Raw genomic sequence first — 22748 nt, 5'->3', positions numbered from 1 at the left:
GGAGAGCGGGAGGGAAGGAGAGCGGGAGGGAAGGAGAGCGGGAGGGAAGGAGAGCGGGAGGGAAGGAGAGCGGGAGGGAAGGAGAGCGGGAGGGAAGGAGAGCGGGAGGGAAGGAGAGCGGGAGGGAAGGAGAGCGGGAGGGAAGGAGAGCGGGAGGGAAGGAGAGCGGGAGGGAAGGAGAGCGGGAGGGAAGGAGAGCGGGAGGGCGGGAAGGAGGGAGATAGAGCGGGAGGGCAGGAGAGAGAGCGGGAGGGCAGGAGAGAGAGCGGGAGGGCAGGAGAGAGAGCGGGAGGGCAGGAGAGAGAGCGGGAGGGCAGGAGAGAGAGCGGGAGGGCAGGAGAGAGAGCGGGAGGGCAGGAGAGAGAGCGGGAGGGCAGGAGAGAGAGCGGGAGGGCAGGAGAGAGAGCGGGAGGGCAGGAGAGAGAGCGGGAGGGCAGGAGAGAGAGCGGGAGGGCAGGAGAGAGAGCGGGAGGGCAGGAGAGAGAGAGGGAGGGCAGGAGAGAGAGAGGGAGGGCAGGAGAGAGAGCGGGAGGGTGGGCAGGAGGGAGGGCAGGAGGGAGGGGAGAGAGATCGGGAGGGGAGAGAGATCGGGAGGGGAGAGAGATCGGGAGGGGAGAGAGATCGGGAGGGGAGGGCGCGCGGGAGGGGAGGGCGCGCGGGAGGGGAGGGCGCGCGCGGGAGGGGAGGGCGCGCGCGGGAGGGGAGGGCGCGCGCGGGAGGGGAGGGCGCGCGCGGGAGGGGAGGGCGCGCGCGGGAGGGGAGGGCGCGCGCGGGAGGGGAGGGCGCGCGCGGGAGGGGAGGGCGCGCGCGGGAGGGGAGGGCGCGCGCGGGAGGGGAGGGCGCGCGCGGGAGGGGAGGGCGCGAGCGGGAGGGAAGGAGGGCGAGCGGGAGGGAAGGAGGGTGAGCGGGAGGGAAGGAGGGCGAGCGGGAGGGAAGGAGGGAAGGAGGGAGGGAAGGAGAGCGGGAGGGAAGGAGAGCGGGAGGGAAGGAGAGCGGGAGGGAAGGAGAGCGGGAGGGAAGGAGGGAGGGAGGGCGGGAAGGAGGGAGAGAGAGCGGGAGGGCAGGAGAGAGAGCGGGAGGGCAGGAGAGAGAGCGGGAGGGCAGGAGAGAGAGCGGGAGGGCAGGAGAGAGAGCGGGAGGGTGGGCGGGAGGGTGGGCAGGAGGGAGGGCAGGAGGGAGGGGAGAGAGATCGGGAGGGGAGAGAGATCGGGAGGGGAGAGAGATCGGGAGGGGAGAGAGATCGGGAGGGGAGGGCGCGCGGGAGGGGAGGGCGCGCGGGAGGGGAGGGCGCGCGCGGGAGGGGAGGGCGCGCGCGGGAGGGGAGGGCGCGCGCGGGAGGGGAGGGCGCGCGCGGGAGGGGAGGGCGCGCGCGGGAGGGGAGGGCGCGCGCGGGAGGGGAGGGCGCGCGCGGGAGGGGAGGGCGCGCGCGGGAGGGGAGGGCGCGCGCGGGAGGGGAGGGCGCGCGCGGGAGGGAAGGAGGGCGAGCGGGAGGGAAGGAGGGTGAGCGGGAGGGAAGGAGGGCGAGCGGGAGGGAAGGAGGGAAGGAGGGAGGGAAGGAGAGCGGGAGGGAAGGAGAGCGGGAGGGAAGGAGAGCGGGAGGGAAGGAGAGCGGGAGGGAAGGAGGGAGGGAGGGCGGGAAGGAGGGAGAGAGAGCGGGAGGGCAGGAGAGAGAGCGGGAGGGCAGGAGAGAGAGCGGGAGGGCAGGAGAGAGAGCGGGAGGGCAGGAGAGAGAGCGGGAGGGCAGGAGAGCGAGCGGGAGGGCAGGAGAGCGAGCGGGAGGGCAGGAGAGCGAGCGGGAGGGCAGGAGAGCGAGCGGGAGGGCAGGAGAGCGAGCGGGAGGGCAGGAGAGCGGGAGGGAGGGCAGGAGAGCGGGAGGGAGGGCAGGAGAGCGGGAGGGAGGGCAGGAGAGCGGGAGGGAGGGCAGGAGAGCGGGAGGGAGGGCAGGAGAGCGGGAGGGAAGGAAGGAGGGAGATAGAGCGGGAGGGCAGAGCGCGCGGGAGGGAAGGAGGGCGAGCGGGAGGGAAGGAGGGCGAGCGGGAGGGAAGGAGGGCGAGCGGGAGGGAAGGAGGGCGAGCGGGAGGGAAGGAGGGCGAGCGGGAGGGAAGGAGGGCGAGCGGGAGGGAAGGAGGGCGAGCGGGAGGGAAGGAGGGCGAGCGGGAGGGAAGGAGGGAAGGAGGGAGGGAAGGAGGGAGAGAGACAAAGGCGCACATGGAAGAAAAAGCAGTTGTACACTGGATCATTCCTCAGTGATTGGAAAGCATGAACACAAGGTGAAGGTTGGATTAAGTTGGCTTGTGGTAGCTCCCCACCACATTCCATGGCATCAAGTTAGATCATTTCTGAGGTCATGTGTGAAGAACGTCTGTCTCAGTAAAGTGCAACCTCTAACATGCAGAGACAGTATGCAACTATTGGAAGTGGGAATGTGTTAAATATCCAGGTATTGAGGATTTAGTTGTGTTCAGATATTAACTGGGGACGTGCAGGTGAAAGATTCCCCATGCTGCAACATTGCTCAAGATATTGATGGCCATGAGGTTCTTGACAAAGTTTGGGACAACTGGAGGCACAAGGCTTAAATGACCAAGGCTTCTTGGGTAACAGGGAACAAAGTTGTGCGATATTGAACAGGGTACCAACCACCCCATGGGTTACTGTGCATCAGTGTGCAACGAATTTCAGAACTCAATCACCACATGTTCCCATGTTGGATTGACTACAATGTAATATTTTACTCTAATAAAGGAAGTCAAATAACCACGTGTTCCTGTTTACTGCATCTACAAAAAATGTACCAAATACACCCAGAGGGGATGACAGTATGTCAAGAATATGACCAACAAAATGACAGCAAAATGAAAAATGCCATCACTATCATAAGGCCTTTTGTTTATGAAGGATTGTAAAGGACTGTAGACATTTACATGATAACACAAGCAGTCTCCAAACTTGCGAACAGTTTACCTTCTGGAGTGCACTTGTAAGACAATTTGTTCACCAGATTACAATACAGGACAATGCAAAGCAGCCATTTGTCATGAATGAAAATGATCATGTCAGGCCTTTACAATTCCAATCATGTACGGGACTGCATTTTTAAGTACAAGCATTCATAAAGTGAATGGTCAAAAATCATGACTGCCTGCAAAATATATTTGAACTTGAAATACAGAAATTGGAGCAGTCTGTGGCTGCTGGATTTGAAGGTGCACATTTGTAATGTGTGCCTTCAATAAAAACTTGGAACAGTATTCAGCATTTTATTTTTCACATAACTGTCTAAACTTACACAGAATAAATTAGTAAAAAGACAAACTGAACCTTTACTGAAAATGCTTTATTTTATTATTCATTTGTGGGATGTGGGTGTTACTGGCTGGCCCAGCATTTATTACCGTTTCCTGGTTGCCCTAGAGAAGGTGGTGGTGAGCTGCCTTGAACTACTGCAGTCGTCCTGCTGTAAATTGACGCACAATGCCCTGAGGGAGGGAACTCCATGATACTGACCCAGTGACAGTGAAGGAACAAAAACATATTTCCAAGTCAGGACAAAAGGCAATTTACAGGGGATCGTGCTGGCGTTGGCGTTCCCATGTATCTGCTGCCCTTGCCCTTCTAGATGGAAATGGCCATGGGTTTGGAAGGTGCTGACTGAGGATCTTTGGTAAACAGCATGCATTTTGTAGATAGCACACACTGCTGCCACTAAGGGTTGGGGGAAGAGGAATCAGATGTTTGTCGATGCAATGCCAATCAGATAGACGGCTTTTTTCTGGATGGTGTCAAGCTTCCCGAGTCTTGGAGCCACACTCATCCAGGCAAGTGAGGAGTATTCCATCACACTCCTGACTTGTGCCTTGTAGATGGTGGGCAGGCTTTGGGCAGTCAGGTGGTGAGTTACTCATTGCGTGGTTCCTAACCTTCAAACTTCGAAATTCTGGGCCAGACTATTCTCTGGGAAAAAATACCCTCCATTGACCATAACACCTTTTGGAACGTTCAACAGTAACGAAATATGAGTTATAAATACAATGTTGTCTTTCTCTTTACAAAGCTCACTCAAACCTACCTGGCAGGTTATTGATATACCCTCCATCCATGAGCAGGTGACCATCCTTTGGATCACAAAGAGGAGGCAGATAACTCGATAAGGACATACTGGCTCGACAGTATCGCCAGAGAGAACCTGTGAAGAGTAGAAAACATTTACAATAATCATTAACATCCTTTTGTTTGAAGAGGGGCAAGTTAGTTAAGCAGGCTTTACATACTTTAGGAACACTGCTATTATGGATTGAACCAGCATACTTGCATTCAGTCACTGCAATAAATCCACCATACGGGGAGCCATGTACAAAACACACTAATTTATGCAAATAAAAGAAGCAAACCGCTTGGAAGCTGGGGACACTGGGCTCACAACATTAATTCTGTTTTCATCTCTCCGCAGAAGCTGCCAGACCTCGTGAGTCTGTCCAGCACTTTGTACCAACTTACTTTCAAAAAAAAGGCTTCACAGTCAGACAGTAAAGCTAGAATTCTGAGATGGGTACCGAAAAATTTGAAATACATAGACAGTTAAAGAACCAACCTTGATTCAAATCCCAGTGCATAAATCTGGCCCTAACACTGTACCTAGGCCAGTACCATCTTTCAGAGCTAGTGATAAACCAAAATCATCACGTTACATAAAAGATCCCATGGCACCACATGAAGGTGCACTCTCATCGATGTCCTATTATTCATCACTGACACCACAATAAAAGAGCTCAATATCTGTTCACCATCTCACTAATGCTCACAGGTCAATGTTGTGCACGTACTGCCTTCCACAATTCCATTACTTGAATGACTTCACTACAAAAGCGGTTTCAGTTAACATGGAAAATTTTGGCACATCTTGAGATTACAAAAGCCATAATAGAAATTCAAATCTTTTTGTGGTATTGAACTGAAACATTCATACTCTTTCAGGTCTCACCTGAGCTGAAGCTTCAGCAATTCACTTTTATAATGGTGAGGCCTCTTCTGGAATACTGTGTCCGGCTCCGGTCGCCCAGTTATAGAAAGGGTATTATTATGCTAGAGAGGGGTCTCAGAAGAGATTTACAAGGATATTGCTGGTATGGAAGGTTTGAGTCACTAAAAAAAAAGCTGGATAGGCTGGGACCATTTTTCACCGGAGCATAGTAGGTTGAGAGGTGATCTTATAAATGTTTATAAAATCACAAGGGATATAAATAAAGTTGATGGTGGGTGTCTTTTTCCAGAACGGGGGAATTTCCAGACTAGGGAGCATATTTTTAAGGGGCGAGATTTAAACAAGACATGAGGGGAAAAATTTTTTTTTACACAGGTATTGGTCCACGTGTGGAATGAACTTCCTGAGGAAATGATGGATGTACGCACAATTACAATGTTTAAAAGATACTCAAATAAGAACAGGTATAGGAAGGGTCTGGAGGGATATGGGCCAGGAGTAGGCCGGTGGGACTGTTTAGTTTGGAATGATGGTCGGCATGGATTGGTCGGGCCAAAGGATCTGTTTCTGTGCTATATGACTATGTCACACAGTTTAATCTGGTCTGCTGAATTTTTCAAATAAATCCATGCAGAATGGGGATTGCCAGAGGAGGACAACTGACTCTCACCAACTCAACAGCTGGCTGATGGCTCACCATACTATACCACCCATTAATTTAAATGGTGTTTAACCTTACTGTGTAGGTTGGTACTAACGAAAGGGCTGGGTTTTCTGGGGAGTGGCGATCCCACACAGATTGCTGCACCAGCTCTTCTTTTAGAATGAAAGGAGGGAGCTCCACATTTCTGAGAGGAGAATCTCCTCAGGGCTCTCAGTAATGAAGAGCCGTACATCCATTCCAACAGCTCATCTATGCTCTGATGGAATTCCACAGGATTCCAATGCACAAATCCCATCTATGCTGGAATAATGTTCATCTGACTATCAAAAAACACGAGTTAATAAGTCAGTTCAAATTCAGAATTGTAAATTATACCCCGGGATCTCGTTCAGCAGGTGCATGCATGTAGGTAAATGGTAGGTAAGTCCAGGACAAGCTCAGCTGGTACTGCACTCCTCATGGGAACAGCCTACACATATTCCCAGCGTGGTCTACATGACAGCGATGCAGGTTAAACCTCAGAGGACTCAGAACCATGACAACACAGTCAAGAATCAACACCACTTACAGAGAAATGAAAAATGGAGAAGGTTGCAAATAAAGCAGACTCCAATAAGCCGATATTAGAGTAACACAAGCCCCTGCAGCAACCATTTGCAGTTTCATAAGTCAAGGTGTCAGTCTGGGTTGTGAGGAGGGAGAAGAAACACCATTTATCTTAGTTTGGCTTAAAAGCGAGAATGAAATACAGCTCCCTGACTAACTGCCTGCACCACAGGAAGCTGGACATGTTGCTTCTCAACTCAACCGATCTATGTTTACGCACTTCCCCAGAGAAACAATTAAAAGGTTCCAAAATTTCAACAAGTACTGGTGCAGAAATTCAGCTTTTGCCCTGTTCATTCAGATCCTATATCTCTTTCCGAGCAACCACTTGAGTCCACCTACAGCAGTGTGCCTGCAGGATGTTTTCGATTAGTCTGATTTGCTTGTGAAAGGTAACTACACTGTGCACGGTGATTGGAAATTACTCTAACATTCTGTGGAATCATTATAAAAATACACGTGCCGATGAGTTTAAATGGCTAATGAGCGTCAATATAGCAAAGTACAGGATAGTTCATTTTGCTTGATGGAATAAGGAGGACGCCAATTCTTTGGAAGCTAACAAAATAAATGAAAACAGCAAAAGAAAAAGCCTGGGAATGTAGATCAATGAATCTGCATAAAACATCAACCTAAGTTGATGAGGTCATAAGCTGAAAGCATCAACCCAGATTGAAAGCATAGACTTGTTGCTGTTTCTGTTCAAATCGTTGCACATTCCTAAATTAAGCTTGATCTAAACTGGAGATTCCTCATCTAGCAAGACTTCATGTCCACTACAATGTGACCCTTCATTACTCTAAATTAATATTATAACAGTGAAGGTAAATAGAAGGTGCTTTAAACAACACAAATTAAACATCAACAATAATTGCTGTTTCACATCTGTGCTCATGAGGCAATACCTTAGCGAAATAATCTTAAGAAGTCAACTGTATGGAATTCCTCACCATAAAATGGATCCTAGAGACTTGCAAGATAATAAAATGTGAGGCTGGATGAACACAGCAGGCCAAGCAGCATCTCAGGGGCACAAAAGCTGACGTTTCGGGCCTAGACCCTTCATCAGAGAGGGGGATGGGGAGAGGGAACTGGAATAAATAGGGTGAGAGGGGGAGGCGGACCGAAGATGGAGAGTAAAGAAGATAGGTGGAGAGAGTATAGGTGGGGAGGTAGGGAGGGGATAGGTCAGTCCAGGGAAGATGGACAGGTCAAGGAGGTGGGATGAGGTTAGTAGGTAGCTGGGGGTGCGAGGAAGGGATGGGTGAGAGGAAGAGCCGGTTAGGGAGGCAGAGACAGGTTGGACTGGTTTTGGGATGCAGTGGGTGGGGAGGAAGAGCTGGGCTGGTTGTGTGGTGCAGTGGGGGGAGGGGATGAACTGGGCTGGTTTAGGGATGCAGTAGGGGAAGGGGAGATTTTGAAACTGGTGAAGTCCACATTGATACCATATGGCTGCAGGGTTCCCAGGCGGAATATGAGTTGCTGTTCCTGCAACCTTCGGGTGGCATCATTGTGGCAGTGCAGGAGGCCCATGATGGACATGTCATCTAGAGAATGGGAGGGGGAGTGGAAATGGTTTGCAACTGGGAGGTGCAGTTGTTTGTTGCGAACTGAGCGGAGGTGTTCTGCAAAGCGGTCCCCAAGCCTCCGCTTGGTTTCCCTAATGTAGAGGGAGCCGCACCGGGTACAGTGGATGCAGTATACCACATTGGCAGATGTGCAGGTGAACCTCTGCTTAATGTGGAATGTCATCTTGGGGCCTGGGATAGGGGTGAGGGAGGAGGTGTGGGGACAAGTGTAGCATTTCCTGCGGTTGCAGGGGAAGGTGCCGGGTGTGGTGGGGTTGGAGGGCAGTGTGGAGCGAACAAGGGAGTCACGGAGAGAGTGGTCTCTCCGGAAAGCAGACAGGGGAGGGGATGGAAAAATGTCTTGGGTGGTGGGGTCGGATTGTAAATGGCGGAAGTGTCGGAGGATGCCCCACCTCTTCCTCCGGTACATTGATGACTGTATCGGCGCCGCCTCTTGCTCCCCAGAGGAGCTCGAACAGTTCATCCACTTCACCAACACCTTCCACCCCAACCTTCAGTTCATCTGGGCCATCTCCAGCACATCCCTCACCTTCCTGGACCTCTCAGTCTCCATCTCAGGCAACCAGCTTGTAACTGATGTCCATTTCAAGCCCACCGACTCCCACAGCTACCTAGAATACACCTCCTCCCACCCACCCTCCTGCAAAAATTCCATCCCCTATTCCCAATTCCTCCGCCTCCGCCGCATCTGCTCCCACGATAAGACATTCCACTCCCGCACATCCCAGATGTCCAAGTTCTTTAAGGACCACAACTTTCCCCCCACAGTGATCGAGAACGCCCTTGACCGCGTCTCCCATATTTCCTGCAACACATCACTCACACCCCGCCCCCGCCACAACCGCCCTAAGAGGATTCCCCTCGTTCTCTCACACCACCCTACCAACCTCCGGATACAACGCATCATCCTCCGACACTTCCGCCATTTACAATCCGACCCCACCACCAAAGACATTTTTCCATCCCCTCCCCTGTCTGCTTTCCGGAGAGACCACTCTCTCCGTGACTCCCTTGTTCGCTCCACACTGCCCTCCAAACCCACCACACCCGGCACCTTCCCCTGCAACCGCAGGAAATGCTACACTTGTCCCCACACCTCCTCCCTCACCCCTATCCCAGGCCCCAAGATGACATTCCACATTAAGCAGAGGTTCACCTGCACATCTGCCAATGTGGTATACTGCATCCACTGTACCCGGTGCGGCTTCCTCTACATTAGGGAAACCAAGCGGAGGCTTGGGGACCGCTTTGCAGAACACCTCCGCTCAGTTCGCAACAAACAACTGCACCTCCCAGTTGCAAACCATTTCCACTCCCCCTCCCATTCTCTAGATGACATGTCCATCATGGGCCTCCTGCACTGCCACAATGATGCCACCCGAAGGTTGCAGGAACAGCAACTCATATTCCGCCTGGGAACCCTGCAGCCATATGGTATCAATGTGGACTTCACCAGTTTCAAAATCTCCCCTTCCCCTACTGCATCCCTAAACCAGCCTAATTCGTCCCCTCCCCCCACTGCACCACACAACCAGCCCAGCTCTTCCCCCCCACCCACTGCATCCCAAAACCAGTCCAATCTGTCTCTGCCTCCCTAACCGGCTCTTCCTCTCACCCATCCCTTCCTCCCACCCCAAGCCGCACCCCCAGCTACCTACTAACCTCATCCCACCTCCTTGACCTGTCCGTCTTCCCTGGACTGACCTATCCCCTCCCTACCTCCCCACCTATACTCTCTCCACCTATCTTCTTTACTCTCCATCTTCGGTCCGCCTCCCCCTCTCTCCCTATTTATTCCAGTTCCCTCTCCCCATCCCCCTCTCTGATGAAGGGTCTAGGCCCGAAACGTCAGCTTTTGTGCTCCTGAGATGCTGCTTGGCCTGCTGTGTTGATCCAGCCTCACATTTTATTATCTTGGAATTCTCCAGCATCTGCAGTTCCCATTATCCCTAGAGACTTGCTTTCTGCATCAATTAACTTTTACAAAGACATTCTTGTACAGTTGCTCTATGGTACTTTGTGCAGCAATAACAGCTAAAACAGCAGAGATACACTGTGGACTTGGCATCACTCAGAGCTACTCAGTTATTGTTATGGTTAGTTTTATTCATTGCTCCTCTCCTGTCACTATAACTGTACATTTCACAGGAAAGTTGAGCATGGAAGAAAATAAAGATATGATGAGTGAGTCATACTCAGAGCTGCTTTCTTTAAAACAGTGCATAGCCTCAGATTTAAGAGATAATGGGAACTGCAGATGCTGGAGATTCCAAGATAATAAAATGTGAGGCTGGATGAACACAGCAGGCCAAGCAGCATCTCAGGAGCACAAAAGCTGACGTTTCGGGCCTCCCACCTCCTCCCACCCACCCTCCTGCAAAAATTCCATCCCCTATTCCCAATTCCTCCGCCTCCGCCGCATCTGCTCCCACGATAAGACATTCCACTCCCGCACATCCCAGATGTCCAAGTTCTTTAAGGACCGCAACTTCCCCCCCACGGTGATTGAGAACGCCCTTGACCGCGTCTCCCGCATTTCCCGCGACACATCCCTCACACCCCGCCCCCGCCACAACCGCCCCAAGAGGATCCCCCTCGTTCTCACACACCACCCTACCAACCTCCGGATACAACGCATTATCCTCCGACACTTCCGCCATTTACAATCCGACCCCACCACCCAAGACATTTTTCCATCCCCACCCCTGTCTGCTTTCCGGAGAGACCACTCTCTCCGTGACTCCCTTGTTCGCTCCACACTGCCCTCCAACCCCACCACACCCGGCACCTTCCCCTGCAACCGCAGGAAATGCTACACTTGTCCCCACACCTCCTCCCTCACCCCCATCCCAGGCCCCAAGATGACATTCCACATTAAGCAGAGGTTCACCTGCACATCTGCCAATGTGGTATACTGCATCCACTGTACCCGGTGCGGCTTTCTCTACATTGGGGAAACCAAGCGGAGGCTTGGGGACCGCTTTGCAGAACACCTCCGCTCAGTTCGCAACAAACAACTGCACCTCCCAGTCGCAAACCATTTCCACTCCCCCTCCCATTCTCTTGATGACATGTCCATCATGGGCCTCCTGCACTGCCACAATGATGCCACCCGAAGGTTGCAGGAACAGCAACTCATATTCCGCCTGGGAACCCTGCAGCCATATGGTATCAATGTGGACTTCACCAGTTTCAAAATCTCCCCTTCCCCTACTGCATCCCTAAACCAGCCCAGTTCATCCCCTCCCCCCACTGCACCACACAACCAGCCCAGCTCTTCCCCCCCACCCACTGCATCCCAAAACCAGTCCAACCTGTCTCTGCCTCCCTAACCGGTTCTTCCTCTCACCCATCCCTTCCTCCCACCCCATGCCGCACCCCCAGCTACCTACTAACCTCATCCCACCTCCTTGACCTGTCCGTCTTCCCTGGACTGACCTATCCCCTCCCTACCTCCCCACCTACACCCTCTCCACCTATCTTCTTTACTCTCCATCTTCGGTCCGCCTCCCCCTCTCTCCCTATTTATTCCAGTTCCCTCCCCCCATCCCCCTCTCTGATGAAGGGTCTAGGCCCGAAACGTCAGCTTTTGTGCTCCTGAGATGCTGCTTGGCCTGCTGTGTTCATCCAGCCTCACATTTTATTATCATAGCCTCAGATTGGCGCCTGATATTGATATAACAAATAAGTTTGAAAAACTGAGAGGGGATGGTGGAGACACATTCAAGTTAAGCTAAATTAAAACTGAACATGCTGGAGAAACTCAGGTCAGGCAGCACCAGTGGAGACAGGAAGAGAGTTAATGTTTCAAGTGGAAACTGTTGGGAATGTAATAGATTTTGAACCAGCAAAGAGTGGGAAAAGCACAAAAGGAAAGGTCTACAATACAGTGAAAAACTGGGGACCTCAAATGCTCACTGGATAATCAGAAATCCCAGAGAACTAGCTAGACTGAAGTCAGAGGTTGGGAGTTTGTTTTAAAGACATTAGCAACATTGTTTGATTCTCTTCCCAAGGGAAATATAGCAAACTTTGTTTTAACCAGCGCTCTTGATAAATCAGCAAAAATTATACACCTGAAGTACTGGACTATCACGATCTCTGGGATGTCAGAGTAGTCACCTGAGGGGCAAGTGAGAAGGCTCTCTGCCAGTAAGCTTTATTTAAGGAAAAATTGCATTATTATTTAAGTGACTTATGGTGTAAATAAAGTACAACAGTGATGTGTATTCCCTCTGAATTACATTTCTATTGCGTTGTTTGTTCTTTGAATTGGTCCACATAAACAGTAACCTGAATATTTGATCAATCGAGATACTCCTGGTCACAAAGATGCCTGTTAATAAAATGCTTACTGCAATTGGTAATTCTGAAGGTGATGTTCAAAGGGTGAGAATGTTGGAGGATGGCCTATAATTATTCTATCACAGACATGGTGCTTGGCTGCAATAGTTGTGTGCTGGCTAGTATGTCATTTCGTAGTCCAAACATTGCTACGTAGTTATTTTTGACATTGGGTACAGACTGCTTTTCTCCCTACATATTTAACATCTACATGAAACAAGGCTATTAATTATTAAAACTAATGGAAGATGGTGGAAATGTACAAAAGGCCTGTCCATTTCTGGAATGTGAAGCATTTGTGATGCGTAACAATCCTTTGAATATTCTGATGAAGAGTTTACACCCAAAATGTTAACCCTACTTTTAAGATGCTGACGACACCATTGGTGTGAAAGTGGGAATAGAAGGCTAAATAAAACATGCCGAAATGTGCTGGACTCCCATTATTAGACACTGTAATCTGTTCTATTGTAGGGAGTGTGGGCTAATATTGACCTGGGCAGCAGCATGAATCCCAACCCAATTTCATCTTGGAATGTTTTTCAATAATCTACCGTCTGCAGTTCAAAAATCCAACACTGGAATGCTTTCCTCCTCATCAAGCTTGGATGCTTATGAAGAAATCTTAGCATGAGAACAGATGGGAAAGAGTGACTGCTAGGTGGCTCAGAGACTAAATCGTAGAGTATTCTTCATAATGAGCTCATCTGTCACTTGTATGACACTGAGCTTACTGAAGGCAATCCCCCAGTTATCACAAAAGGATATCCTTTTCTGAGGAAGATTAATATCAAGAAGTAATTTACTACTACTTCAAATCCTTGAAGGAATTCTTGAATCCTGATTTGACACCAATTTGTCTATGCATGCTAGCTAGTTGCTGGACATACTAGCTGCACCTTAAATTTCTTTGAAGACCCTCTTAGGCTGTCCAGTTCTAAAATATAAAGGATATAGTTACGTTGGAAGTAGTTAAGAGGAGGTTCACTCACCTCATTTCTGCAATGAAGGGCTTATTTTATGAAGAAAGGTAGAACAGTACAAGAACAAGGATGGCTCGCCACAATAAGATTGAGCCTAGGTGAGACCACATCTGTGTGTACAGTTTTGCTTCTTTATCTGAGCAAGGATATTCTGATGATAGAGGGAGAGCAAAGCTTTCCCAGGCTGATACCTGGGACAGCAGGACTGACATATGACGAATGACTGAACTGGTTAGGACTACATTCACTGGAATTTTAAGAATGAGGGGGAGTCTTATAGAAAATTGTGTAATTATGACAAGACTAGACAGGGTAAACACAGGAAGGATATTCCTGATGACCGGTGAGTCCAGAATTGGGGTCACTGTCTAAGAATATGGGATGGGCCATTTAGGCCAGAGATGGGGAGAAAGGCCAGAGGTGCGGAGAAAGGCCTTCACCCAGAGGGTGATAAGCCTGTGGAATTCCCTGCCACAGAAAGAGACTGAAGCCACAATGTTGAATGCTTTCAAGTAGGAGCTTGATACAGTTCATCGGGACTAATGGGATTCCTGGATATGGGGAGCAAATTGAAACAGGGCACTGAGTTGGATGATCAGCCACAATCACACTGAATGGCAGAGCAGGTTCAAAAGGCTGAACGGCAGCTGTTATTTTTACTATGTGTCTATATCCATTGGAATTTAGAAAAATGAAAAGTGATCTTGCTGAAACACAAAGCCATGCGGCGACTTCATCGGCTGGAAAGGGAGGATGTTTCTTCTTGTGGGATGACTCGAGTTAACTATAGAATCACTAGAGTATTAAAGCAGGCCATTCGGCCCACTGGGTCCACAATGACCTTCTGAACAGCTTCCCACCTTGGCCCAACCCCCTTTTCCTTGTAACGCTGCATTTCCCATGACTAATGCACATAGCCCGCGCGTCCCTGAGCAGTATGAGCAATTTAGCATCGCCAATCAACCTAGAATTCACATCTTTGAACTGTGGGAGGAAATTGGAGGAAACCTATGCAGACACATGGGGAATGAACAAACTCACAAAGACTGTCACCTGAGGGTGGAATCAAACCTACGTCCCTGGTGCTGTGAGGTAGCAGTGCTAATCACTGAGCCACCACGCTGTCCCTTTATGAATAAGCAGAGTCCTTTTTAAGCTAAGGATTTTAAAAGGTCTTGTTTTCTCTCAGAGTGGGAAGGACGCAGAATTCTTTCAGGAAGCAGCAGAGGCTTGGTCATTGAATTTGTTCAAGGCCAAGTCATACTGACTTCTGACAGAGAAGGAAGTCAAGGCTAATGGGCAAGTGGGGAGCTGGGAGGGGTAGCTGGGGAAGTGGATTTGAGATCGAAACCAGATCAGCCGTGATCTTGTTGAATTGTGGGAGCAGGGCCATTTGAAATGTCAAATGGCTTGCGCTAGCTCACGAGTCCCATACATGTATGCTCGCTCTTGATAAACTGGGGAGCACCAAGTTATGTGAACCACAGACTGACATGATCATAAGTATTTCCCCATGATTCGGGAAAGAGCAAGGTGTGGCACTTGCACAAGGAAATGCTTCTTTCACGGGGCTCTGTCTGAATACTATAAGAATACAATGTCCCTAATTCTAAGACAGGAAAAACAAAATATAAAGTAAAATACAGGGGCGAGCCTTCTTTTCCAGCCAGCTGGCATGACAAGGCTCCAGTCAATAAAAAATCCATGGATCATAGGGAAGCACTTTCACCCGAGTTGGAAGCTTGTGGGGCTGAATCCCCACTCCAGGACTGGAGTTCAAACCTTCAGGCTGACAGTCCAGCAAGAACGCTCTGCACTATCAGAGCAACTGACTTTCACACGAGCCATTAAACTGAGGTCCTGTCTGAGCTCTCAGGTAGATGTACAAGACCATAGTGTTACAAAGAGGTTGTGAGGCACTATTTCTGGTGTCTGCCACTTCAATGCACGACCTGGCCCATATCTCTGTCTCTGGCTTACTACAGTGTTCCAGTGAAGCCCAGCACAAGCTGGAGGAACAACACCTCATTTTCCACTTGGGGACCCTACATCCCTCTGGACTCAATATTGAGTTCAATAATTTTAGGGCCTAAACTCCCCCATGTCCCAGCCCGCTACCCCACACACCAGGCCTTGTTACCACATAGCCTGCCATTACACACCCCCTGTTGTTAGTCAATAACAGTCCCATTAACAACTATTCACTAACCCAGGCCAATTGTTAGCAACTCCTTTGTCTGTTCAACTGTCTTTCTTTCTCTTTGGGCTCTTTCCTATCATTTACTCCCTACCGCACCCACCTCCCCATTTTCTGCATATAAATTGACATTTTCCCAACCACCACCAGTTCTGAGGAAGGGTCACTGGACCCGAAATGTTAACTCTGTTTTCTCCTCCACAGATGCTGTTGGACCTGCTGAGCTTTTCCAACAACTTTGTTTTTATTTCTAGTGTCTGGTCTGCCCTTGCCTCACAATCAATCCCCCAAAAACAGATCAAAGCAAAATACTGCAGATGCTGAAAACCTGGAACTGTTCGCCACAAATACAGAATATCTGGGATTGATCACATTGTTGTGTACAGGGACTCAGTGTGTGCAAAACAGCTGCTACTTTTCTGACATTACACACTAATTCCCTATGAAGTGCTTTGAAACAGCTGGTGGTCATAAAAGGCAGTATATAAATACAATTCTTCTTTCTCTTCATTTTCAAAATTCAGCATAAGCACTTCAGTATGAGGAGCAGTTAGAAATGCTATTGTTCCAGTAAGAGATATGTACTACAGGACTTTACCCGGTTACCCAATGACTATGGTATGGAACTCAGACGTTTACTCTGTCCCAGTGCTTTTGTTCCTGTTTGGGTGACAGCTTATTCAATTTCACCTTCACCAGCGACTCTGAGGTAGTACTACGGGGCATTTCCCATAGAAATGTCGAGGTGCGTAGGCTGCTGTGTGCTCAAACTTAATGAGACACTCAAGGTGCCAAGTTTCATTGGGTTGAACACTTCTACCATTCTGAAACAGGAGAGAAAGAGGAGTGAAACTGAAATCACAGGCCAGAAACTGTCTCAATGACATGGCTGTTAAACAGCACAACATCTGGCAGAATTACTGCAACATGGATCGGCCATGCTAAATCGCCCATAGTGTTCAGGGGTATGTGGGTGATAGGGGGATGAGTCTGGGTGGGATGCTTCAAGCAGCGGTGTGGACTTGTTGGGCCGAAGGGCCTGTTTCCACACTGTAGGGAATCTAATCTAAACTGATGAATAACAAGGAACTTTCTCGGATTCTTTCTCCTTTCTTCACTCAGGCCAAGTTTTTAATCCATTGACACAGGTACTGGCAACAAATTGAGCGTCTTATATAAGATTTATAACGAGAGAACAGCAAACAAGTTTCATTCATAGGATGTCAAAATCTGAAAGAATAAAAGGCAGTAGATTCAGTGAAAGCATGAGAATACTATGCCATGACATTGACTGGCTAGAAAAAGTTAATGCCAATGCACTCAGCCTTTAAAATACAATCAAAGTTTCCTTTTTCGGACTGCGCTCCGATTAGAGGAGAAGGATTGTTGCATTACAGTGTCAAGCAGTGCCATTAAGGACCATTTGGAAACCTTACATTTTACACACGTGAACAGGAAATGTCAGAATCTGGATGACCAGTCAACAATGTGCACTAATACAGCACCGTTATTGCAATAAAACATTGTAAGCTGTTCCACAGGCACTATCAATGCAATGTGATAGCAAGCTGCATTGCAGATCTGTTTGATCAGGATGCTTTTCATAAAAATTAGATAGTCTTCACTTAAATTCTTTGTTCCCCCTTATTTCTCTCCAAGTGTCAAACAAGAATTCTTTTTCAAGGGACAATGGCAATTCAAACAGTTCTCTAGGGCGAAGTGAGGCAAGGCTGAAACGATGTGGGTATCACATTTGGGATCAATGCAGTTTTGATGAAGTCCCACGAAAATTCTTATTAGCAGACATCACTGGTTCATGATCAAGAATACATCCTGCATCTTCTTCCCTCTCTGAATGCCCCGTGTGGTGCACCAACTGTGCTCAAAACAGGTCAAGAAACAAACCTGGGATTTCCACATGCTTGGTGCATTTATCAACTGTGGCGCCTAGGGGATCATTTGAAAAGTCTCCCTGCAAACATTTACACAGACCAACTTTTGCCGTAGCCCCATTTTGTCAATTCTATAAAAGGGCCTTCGATTTTCAGAGACATTAGAGAACTATACAAGATCCAATTAAGCTTGCAGTTATGTTCAACTAAGATGTGAAAAAGCTGTTATCATTTTATTTTTCAGTATTTCTAATTGTAGTTGGAAATGAGTAAAGGAATGCTTTGAAGCCAAGGATGTAGGATTGCTGGAGGATTACTGCATGTTTCTGAAAGCAACTCACCTGACAGTCATTGTGAGCACTGTTTCCACAGCTGCTGGTTCACACAGGATAAGGTGGTGTAGACAAGCTGGAGCCAAGAGTGCATCAGATGGAGATTTAGCTGGCAACAAGCAGCTGATTGGTCTGTGAACGAGTGACCAGTCATTGGCAACAATTGGTTCTCATGTGACTGACAGCTTGGTGATGTGAAGAGGCTAGTGAGAAGCTTACAAGCCACCATCAGCTCAGGAGCTCTCTCTCTGTTCCCTACAGTCAAAGCTATATTAAGACTGAAGTAAACCAGCTTATCTTTCCTCTGTCAGTTGCTACAAGTTTGGACATTTGATGAATAACACAGACCTTTTATAAATGTGAAACAGTTTAGTGGAACTCCTGTAAACAAGTGTAAGTATCCAGGGAAGGATGACCAAACAGCAGCACAAGGGCCATCTCAGTAGATCCTGTAAATAAGAGCCACTGAAGTTCTTTTCCCATCTTTCCCTCCAACCAAAACAACTTTTTCCTGTGTATGTGTATATATAAGGGACGGTAGAGCTTTAACTGGTAGAGTTATATGCTGATGGCTCATTAATTGTTTATCTGTAGATAGAATTTACTTGTAATAAATAGTAATTCATGTTAAGTACAGTTATTAGAAATAGTCACCAAACTAGTGAGCTGGTTTAAAATCCCAAACTGACAAAATTCGAATGCAATAAGAACAGAAGATACTGGAGAAAGTTAGCAGGTCTGGTAGCAACTATATACAGAACAACAGAGTTAATGTTTTGAGGCCAAAGTGACTTTTCTTCAAAATGTCTGAGTTCCAAAAAGTATATCTTTTCTTAGATAAGGGGACCAAAGCCACACATCAGATTCCATCTATAGTCTGACTAGTGTATTGCTCAGTTTTAGCAAAACCTCTTTACTTTTACACTCAATTCCTGTTGAAATAAAGGCCAACATACCATATGTCTCCCCCATTAGCTGAAGAGCTTGGATGCTAGCTTTTATTGATTCATGCACAAGAACTCCCAATCCTCTCTTCTGTAGCTTTCTGCAGTCTTTCTCTACTTAAATAATATTCATCTCCCTTACTTTCCTGCCAAAGTGCATACTTTTACATATAAATGTGACCAACATTATATTTTCCCACATTATATCCTGTCTGTCAAGTTTTAGCACACTCATTCATATCTATATCCCTTAGCTGACTCTGTGTCATTCTCATCAAGTGTCCTCGTAAGGCGGGTATGATTACCATTGGTCACATAAACTAGACAAATTAGGTGCTGCAACCAGGATAGTTCAGAGTATCAAAGTGTACTCACCATCAGTATGAACCCGCATGGCAGACGCAGTTATATCTGTGGTGATATTGAAGTAAGGAATCCACAAATCCTGAAAAGAGAGCACGTAGCATCCTTTCATTATCAGGATGGGCATCACAACCCCTTCATCCAACCCTTCCCAATAACAAGCAGTGCCAATTTCTGAGGAAAAAAACATTCTAAACCTTGAGGGAGACTGGGGATAGGAGGGGAGAAACTGATAGTGGGGAATGATCATCTGGTAGGTCAAATTTGAAACTGCAAGGAACAACTGAGGCAAACAGCGCATTTAAGGAGAAGTTATTTATGTATATGAGGGGAGAGAAAGACATTAATTAGGATTAGATTCAGTAAATGGAATGGGGGTGCTGGTGGGAAGTTGCCTACAGACCAGGAAACCAATATGACACAAATGGTCTGAATTTTATAGGCTGTATATCTATGAAACTCTGTCATAAAGTAAAGTATTGAGGTGGATCATTACATAGAAACAGAATATTTGGTCATAATTGCAGATATTTCAAATGCCCTTGGGTTATCTCATGCTATAAACCTCTAACAACCACCCTGTTGCAGAATTGTCCCGAGGCCATTGCCGGTCTGAAACAAGCGACAAACAGAACGGGAATTCCTGTTCACTTTTCAAGTTCACCAAGAGATTAGTCAAGTGGTAAAGATCACAAAGTGCCAAGTGTGACCGTGCACAGAAACCAGTTCAAATTGGTGCTGTGTAACCAAGGGCCTGATTGATGGTAGTGCATCAAAGTCTGGGCAACAAATTAGCCTGTCCAGTGCACATGTTAGGCATACCCACTACTGAATGCTTACATAGCAACTCCCAGCTACACAGCATCCGGGATAAGTGCTGCCAACCAAAATGACTAGCATGTAATATTTAAACTGACATTTAGTTTATAAAACATTGCAAGGCTGTTTATAATTCTGTGGTTGAAGAGAATGCTGAATCAAGGGGACATTTAGGAGACCCGGAAAAAGAGTGTGGGTTTGAGAAGGCTTTTAAAGAGAGGGAAGTAGAAAAACAGGTTTATACAAGAAACACTGGACAGCTGGCTCTCGGCAGCTAAAAGGTTTATTGGGAAAGTGGGGTAGTTTGCACAGGAGTTGAATCTGAAGGCTAAAAGATGTGCATTTATACATCTCCTTTCATGGCTTCAGGAATTCGCAAAGTCTTTTTACAGCTAATCAAATGGTTTTGAGGTTACAATGCAGGAGAATATGCAGAAGATTGCAGAGGCCAGATGAAAGACTGTGCAAAAACCTGAAGGAGAAACTTGTAACCTTAATATGCCGGAGAACAAGAACAAACATGGTTCATGACAGTGGGAATGATGGGCAAAGGAGCTTCAAGCAGAAAGGATTTCAATACCTATGTTGAACTATCTGGAAAGCCAACAAAAATACAGGGTTAAATTAGCCTGGAAGTGACAGAGTATTGTATGGAGTTTTGGTAGCTGAAGTGTTATACTGTGGGCAAAGCCAGGTAGCATCACATTAAAGTAATGCTGGTGGTGGAGATAACGTAAAGGTTGATGCTCAGATCAATGTCAAACAGGTGAAGGCCAACCTGAGGGGCCAAGCAGCAAGACTCAATTGCGGATCAAAGGAGTGAAGGTTGTGATGGACACAGTAAAAACAGTACACTGATCTTCCCCACATGTTGGTGAAGGAAGGTAAGAGCCATTCATGGTCAGAAATCACAATACCAGGCTATAGCCCAACAGGTTTATTTGAAAACAGAAACTTTCGGAGCCTGGCTCCTCCTTCAGGTGTTTGAGAGAGAGGTAGCATCAGGCACAGAATTTTTAAGTAATTATAAATTCTGTGCCTGATGCCACCTCTCTCACTAACACCTGGAGGAACAGCTAGGTTCTGAAAGCTTCTGTTTTCAAATAAACCTGTTGGGCTATAACCTGGTGTTGTGTGACTTCTGGCCTTGTCTACCCCAGTCCGACACCAGCACCTCCACATCATGAAAGTCATTCATGACTTGGCGTCAGGGTAACACCAGTGCTCTTCTGAGCATATTGGCAGCTCAAGAACAGGGTTATTTTAACTGATACCAATACTGATGGTCACACCTCTTACCTCTATCTGTTTGTCCTTAAAGGTGTTACTGATGCTGCTGTTGAAAGCAGATCCTGAGAACATTGAGGTGATTGGGTATGTCAAATCAAGCACTTTCTTGAAAACATTTGTCATTTCCTGTTGATAAAAAAAATCATTAGTTATGAAAATTCATTTCAGGCACATGGACACACCAACTGCAGGAAACAATCAGAAGAGATGTTCCATTCTGGAAAGACTATTTTGGGCATGTGACTGACACAGTATTTACAGCAGAGCAACAAGTCATGGAGCCTAAATCTCGTCTTCTGGTGCTTGTACTCCACTCACGTTTACTCATACCTCTTTATCCAACCCATCTGCATAGTCTTCCTTTCCTTTCCTTTCCTTTCTCACACAAGTACTCACCTGCTTTTCTCTTAATGGCATCAGCTCAGCTATACTCAACCTATCTACAAAAACAAAATGCGGCGGATGCTGGAAATCTGAAATAAAAACCGAAAAGGCCTAAAGCTGCTGAATAGCTCTGGCCTTTTCGTTTTAGTCCACAGTCCACCTCCTGCGTCAGAGAGGGAGTTGAAATTTCCAGCTTTTGTTTTTGTCATCATTTTGGGACAAAACACAAAGATAAGGGAAAAAATGCTCCTGCAGTCAGGGCAGTAGTAGCTTCCTTAAGCTGCTAATTATTGGCATCCTCACACGCTACCACCTAGATAAACAAACTGATGATACTTGGACAGATCACACTACAATGAATCAGGCTAATTAAACAACATTATTAAAAACAAGAGCAAACACAGTAATTTTAACAGATTACCAAATTTCACTTCCGGCCCCTTTCCTAAAGGCCTTATGAAGTTCCTTCCAACTCCATGGGAAAAGGAGCAAGCTACTCAGCTCCTGAAGCCTGCTTGCCTATTCAATTAGACCATGAATAATCTGCATATCAAAATCAAATAACCTCCCATCACAACTTCCTATCTTTCTGGATTTTGAAATTTTAATTCTCCGGTATTTTCGTGGGAGATAGTTCTTCATTCCCACCACCCTTTTGTGTAAATTTCAAGAATGTGACACGTTTGATCTGGAATCTCTTAACAGAGGAATAATCTTCAGTCTTTATTAAACATTTTTATTATTTTAAAATCAATTAGATTACCCTCGAATTTTCAAACGAATGGAAATAAACCCAAGTTAATGCCACCTGTCCTACAAACATGCCAATTAGGAGTGGTAGGCCATTCAGCCCCTCTAGCCCGAGCTGCTACAGATGATCATGATTGATCTAAGGCCTCTAATCTACTCTTATCTAGTCCCAACAACTTCCAAGTCCTTTGTTAGTTAAGAATCTATTTTAACTTAAAAGTATCCAAGATCCCCACTGTTACCGTTCTCTGGAAGAGTTCCAAAACTCATGAGCGTCAGGGAAAAACGTTCTGCTCATTGCCACCTTAATTGGAACGCCCTTCATTGATAAGTTGAGTAGCCAGGTTTACAATTTTTCCTATCAGAAACATTGCATCTGCATCCACCCTGCCAAGCCTCTTTAAGTCCCTAAAAGTTTTGCTAAAATCACTTCTCGCCTTCTAAATGCCCAAGGATAGCAGCCCAACCAGTCCAACCTTATCTCAATAGACAAACTCTCACCCTTGGCTCAGGTATCAGTCAAGCTAACCTTCCTTAAACCGGTTACAATCCATTTATGTCTTTCTTTAAATAAGGTGTCCAAAACTGTGCATAGCACTTGACACACAGC

At 47.3% G+C, this 22748-nt stretch overlaps 1 protein-coding gene across 2 annotated transcripts in view; it reads right to left on the bottom strand.

The window, feature by feature from the left end:
- Positions 1–22748, bottom strand: part of pnpla7b (patatin-like phospholipase domain containing 7b) — a 322850-nt gene that overhangs the window by 42570 nt on the left and 257532 nt on the right. For both annotated transcript variants that reach the window (XM_048558715.2, XM_048558716.2), the window contains 3 exons: positions 21014–21130; positions 18908–18977; positions 4070–4186 (listed from right to left, as the gene is read on the bottom strand). In XM_048558715.2, the coding sequence (XP_048414672.1) occupies positions 4070–4186; positions 18908–18977; positions 21014–21130 (304 nt within the window). The remainder of the gene's footprint in view (positions 1–4069; positions 4187–18907; positions 18978–21013; positions 21131–22748) is intronic.

This window comes from Stegostoma tigrinum, chromosome 29, assembly GCF_030684315.1.
Source record: "Stegostoma tigrinum isolate sSteTig4 chromosome 29, sSteTig4.hap1, whole genome shotgun sequence".
Classification (NCBI taxonomy): domain Eukaryota; kingdom Metazoa; phylum Chordata; class Chondrichthyes; order Orectolobiformes; family Stegostomatidae; genus Stegostoma; species Stegostoma tigrinum.
The sequence above is the reverse complement of the archived record's forward strand: the minus strand, read 5'-3'. Positions and strand labels throughout refer to the sequence as shown.